The 3848-nt window shown below is 39.9% G+C and overlaps 1 protein-coding gene across 1 annotated transcript; it reads left to right on the top strand.

Annotated features, from left to right (window-relative positions):
- Positions 1-285: 285 nt before the first annotated feature.
- Positions 286-2924, top strand: LOC144706950 (RNA cyclase family protein). The gene is made up of 6 exons (XM_078580043.1): positions 286-543; positions 631-780; positions 954-1135; positions 1209-1384; positions 1471-1687; positions 2355-2924. The coding sequence occupies exons 1-6, from the start codon at positions 339-341 to the stop codon at positions 2562-2564; spliced, it is 1140 nt and encodes a 379-aa protein (XP_078436169.1). The 5' UTR covers positions 286-338; the 3' UTR covers positions 2565-2924.
- The last annotated feature ends 924 nt before the right edge of the window (positions 2925-3848 follow it).

Genomic DNA, 3848 nt, shown 5'->3' with positions numbered 1-3848 from the left:
AGGACAACAAGGGTGCGCCCATTTCCCAACAGGACAGTTCTGGAAGAGACGGTTTTTGGACGGGACAGACTTCGGACGGGACGGTTTGACACAACCTTAAAAAATTGTGACAACCCCCCTCCCTATTTAGACAACCCTTCCCTCATCCATTACGTCATCCATTCCGTTATCATTTGGTGGAAAACTCGATGACGGACGACGGACGAGAACATCGTCCCGCCCCGTCCGTTCAATATCGTCATCCGTCACCGACCCTTGAGAACTGAGAAAATCAGCAGTCTTTGAGAGTGGTTCAGGGTTTTTCTAGGGTTCTCTTCGGAGAGGAGGAAGAGCGGGCGATGGGGAAGACGAACTACAAACGCCTGCAGGGGGGTCGGCAGTTCCGGCAACGTTTAGTTCTCGCCACTCTCTCCTCTACTCCAATCCTCATCGAGGAGATTCGATCCGATGAGACCACCCCTGGAATGCGTCCCCACGAAGTCTCGCTCCTCCGATTGGTTGAGAAAATCTCGGATGATTGCACCGTCGAGATCAACGATACAGGTACATTTCGTAATCTTTGTTAGGATTGAATTTTGATCCACTTAACAGGGTCTGATTTGATTTTTTCTTCTGGTGGGTCTTGTTCAGGCACGAAAGTGAAATACAAGCCGGGAGTTGTGATTGGGGGTAAGCATTTTGTTCATGACTGCGGCCTCAGTCGGTCGATTGGTTACTTCCTGGAGCCGCTTATTCTTCTGGGCCTCTTCGGAAAGAAGCCTCTCTCTATCAGGCTGAAAGGTTCTTTTTCTTGATACCCACCTCGAATTTAATGTGATTTCTCGAAGTACCTGATGAATGAGAATGAAACTTGTAAATTTTCGTTAAATATGCAGAGTGTCTGTGTCGGAATCAACGTTTTTCTTCACATATCAGTGCTTAAATCGAGTTATTGATCAGATTCTTTGTCTTAGGGATCACGAATGACCCCAAAGATCCTTCTGTTGATACTTTTAGAACAACAACAATGCACTTGCTCAAACATTTTGGGGTCCCGTTGGAGGGTCTGGATCTGAAGATTGAAAGCCGAGGTGCTCCTCCGTTGGGAGGTGGCGAAGTTATTCTTACAGTTCCAATAGTGCCGAGCAGCCTTTCTGTAGGTGTCTCTGGATTCTTTTGCAATTTTATGCTTGTTTCTTGTTGAATTCTCATCGATTTGCATCTATCAGGCAGCTAACTGTGTAGACGAAGGAATAATCAAGAGAATCAGAGGAGTAGCATTCTCAACAAGGGTTTCTTCTCAGATTGCAAGCCGAATGGTTTTCGCTGCCCGAGGAATTTTCAACCGCTTCATTCCTGATGTTCACATCTTCATTGACAACAAATCTGGGCCATCCGGTGGAAAGTAGGTGGTTTTTTTTTCTTTATGAAAGCATAGATAATTCTGAATCTCTTATCTTGGAACTTATCTTTTGTTGTAATTGATCTCAGATCTCCAGGATATGGGATATCTCTGGTTGCAGAGACCACATCAGGCTGTCTGATCTCTGCAGATTCTGCTATTTGCTACACCCAGGAGGACTTGGAAAGAATGAACGATTCTGAAGAGAAACCAGAACTCTTACCTCCCGAAGATCTTGGCGTCCGAGTAGCTTCCATGCTTCTCGGAGAGATCGAGGAAGGAGGTGTGGTTGACTCAACCCATCAGGTGCACTCAGATTCAACCAGTAGTCTGATATGATACATCATCTTATCTAGCGGTAGTTTTGTCATTTTAACCCACAAATGACAAGGGATGGGGAATTGTCGTCATTGTCAACTAGGGCACTTTTGATGCTACAAGACGACAGTGCACATTTGGGGTTGACAACGTCTATGTTAATAACAATACTTGGCTCATTGCCGGCAATTACAATGATGATAACAACATCGTTATTTATTGGGGACGAATTTTTCATCCATATAATTACTGGAGCTTTCTGACTACAAAATCCAAAAGAATTTGGGAGGTTTCACAACACTCATTGTTATGAAAAATGAAGATTGGCAACTTGAACGCCTGTCATCGTCAATGTTGATGTGGAGAATGTCGTCAGCATTGACGTGCACGATGATAAAGTTCCTCATCATCTAAAAGGAAGACCTTGATGCCTGTCAATGTTGGCAATGTCATTGGCAATTCGTTGTTGACCGTCAATAGCATCTCTATCTACTAAGGGCATTTTATTAGTTTCCCTTTTAGGTTATTTTACTCTTTAAATACATGTATGAGTCCATCTTGAGTTCTGGGCATTTTACTCTTTATTTTCCCATTTTATGAGTCCATCTTGAGTTCCTGCTTTGCTTATCCAGTTTCGCTCTCTGATTGTCTCCAGGGGCTGTTGTTCCTTCTCTGTGCGCTTTGCCCTCAAGATGTCTCTAAGGTAAGGGTTGGGAAGCTCAGCCTATACGGGATTGAAACCCTTAGAAACATTAGAGATTTCCTTGGGGTCAAGTTTGTGATCAATCCTGAGCCAGAGACTGGTACTGTGATGCTCAAATGCGTTGGTTGTGGCCTGAAGAACTTGTCAAGGAAGATATCATAAAAGGGTAGTCTTTAAATGTATTCAGTTTTGATCTCAGATGATATTGGCTATTCATACTTGGAAAAGAGGATGAATCATCATCATACCGTTTTTTATTTTGTAATCATTTTCTGGTTGGCTTGTTTTTGTTGAGAGAAGAAGAAAATGAACTGGCTTCTGAGGAGTTTTCTTGAAGGAAGTGATGACTCACTTGTAATGGTGTTCATTCTCCATGGAGCAAAGAGCAGTACGACCTTCAATCTAATGCAGAGAGAATAAAGGACAAGGTGAAAGTGGCAGTATATCATGTAGAGATAAGTAATTTTAGCTTTTATATGTTTTCTGGGACACTAATTTATTATTGTGGTACTCTTTAGTTTATACTTGTTTTTTATGAGCCTAAAAGTCCTCACACATGGCCAGAGTTTTGCTTTCTGATTCTGTTTGGGTTGACACTGAAAGTGTGGGGAAGCTGAAAAAGATTTGCTTTGTGATTCTCAAAGCTAAAATTAAGAAACTATGGGTAAACCAAAAAACTATGTGATTCATTAACTACAGTTGCAGACAATTGGTTATACGTGTTCTATTTTGCCCATTGGAGTTTATTTATCAGGGAATAATTTATATGGGACGGGACGATTTTTGTCCTGTTGGATGAAAAATTCGTCCGTTCGAAAGACGAGGACAATGGACGGACAAATGTGGGATGAGGAAAACTTGGTTAATATTAAATTCCCAAAATAACATATGGTTTTGCAATAAAATATGGAACAGTCATTATTTAATCCCTAATTAGTAAAGAATATAATAAATCTTAATACATGCCATTCTCATCTTAAATCATTGGAATAAATTGGCAGATTATGTATGGATTTATAGTAAAACTTGGAAAGGGCAATATTTAATCCCTACAGAGTAAAGCTATAATCATTTTCTATACATGCCATTCTCATCATATTAAATTATGTTTATTTTTTTAATTCATTGTGTTTAAATAATAGTTTAATGTCTAATTAGAGTAAATTAATCTTTTCAGAATGGCATCTTTATTTGGATTATATTCTCAAAGAATGTAATAAAATTATAGCGAAATGAAAAACATGTTGTTACCTCCCCCCTGCAGTGTAATGATTTTTTACTACGATTGAGTCCCTTTGCTATTTAATTAATCAATTTTAATTGTGGAGTTTAATTAATCAAATTTAATTATAGATATGGAAAAAGATCTCATGGGCTTTGTAGAGTTCATTAGGAGAAAATGTAATAACCAACAAATTTATACAACGTCCTGGAACGTTACCGGTA

Source organism: Wolffia australiana, chromosome 8 (assembly GCF_029677425.1).
Source record: "Wolffia australiana isolate 7733 chromosome 8, ASM2967742v1".
NCBI classification, from domain to species: domain Eukaryota; kingdom Viridiplantae; phylum Streptophyta; class Magnoliopsida; order Alismatales; family Araceae; genus Wolffia; species Wolffia australiana.
Note: the sequence above shows the minus strand (reverse complement) of the source record. Positions and strands in the feature narration are given on the sequence as shown.

Bases quoted from the DNA above. Each gene is read 5' to 3' on its own strand.
- LOC144706950 (XM_078580043.1), top strand. From the start codon at position 339: ATGGGGAAGACGAACTACAAACGCCTGCAGGGGGGTCGGCAGTTCCGG. The intron at 544-630 runs GTACATTTCGTA...GGTCTTGTTCAG, and splicing joins CGTCGAGATCAACGATACAG to GCACGAAAGTGAAATACAAG. The intron at 781-953 runs GTTCTTTTTCTT...TCTTTGTCTTAG, and splicing joins TCTCTCTATCAGGCTGAAAG to GGATCACGAATGACCCCAAA.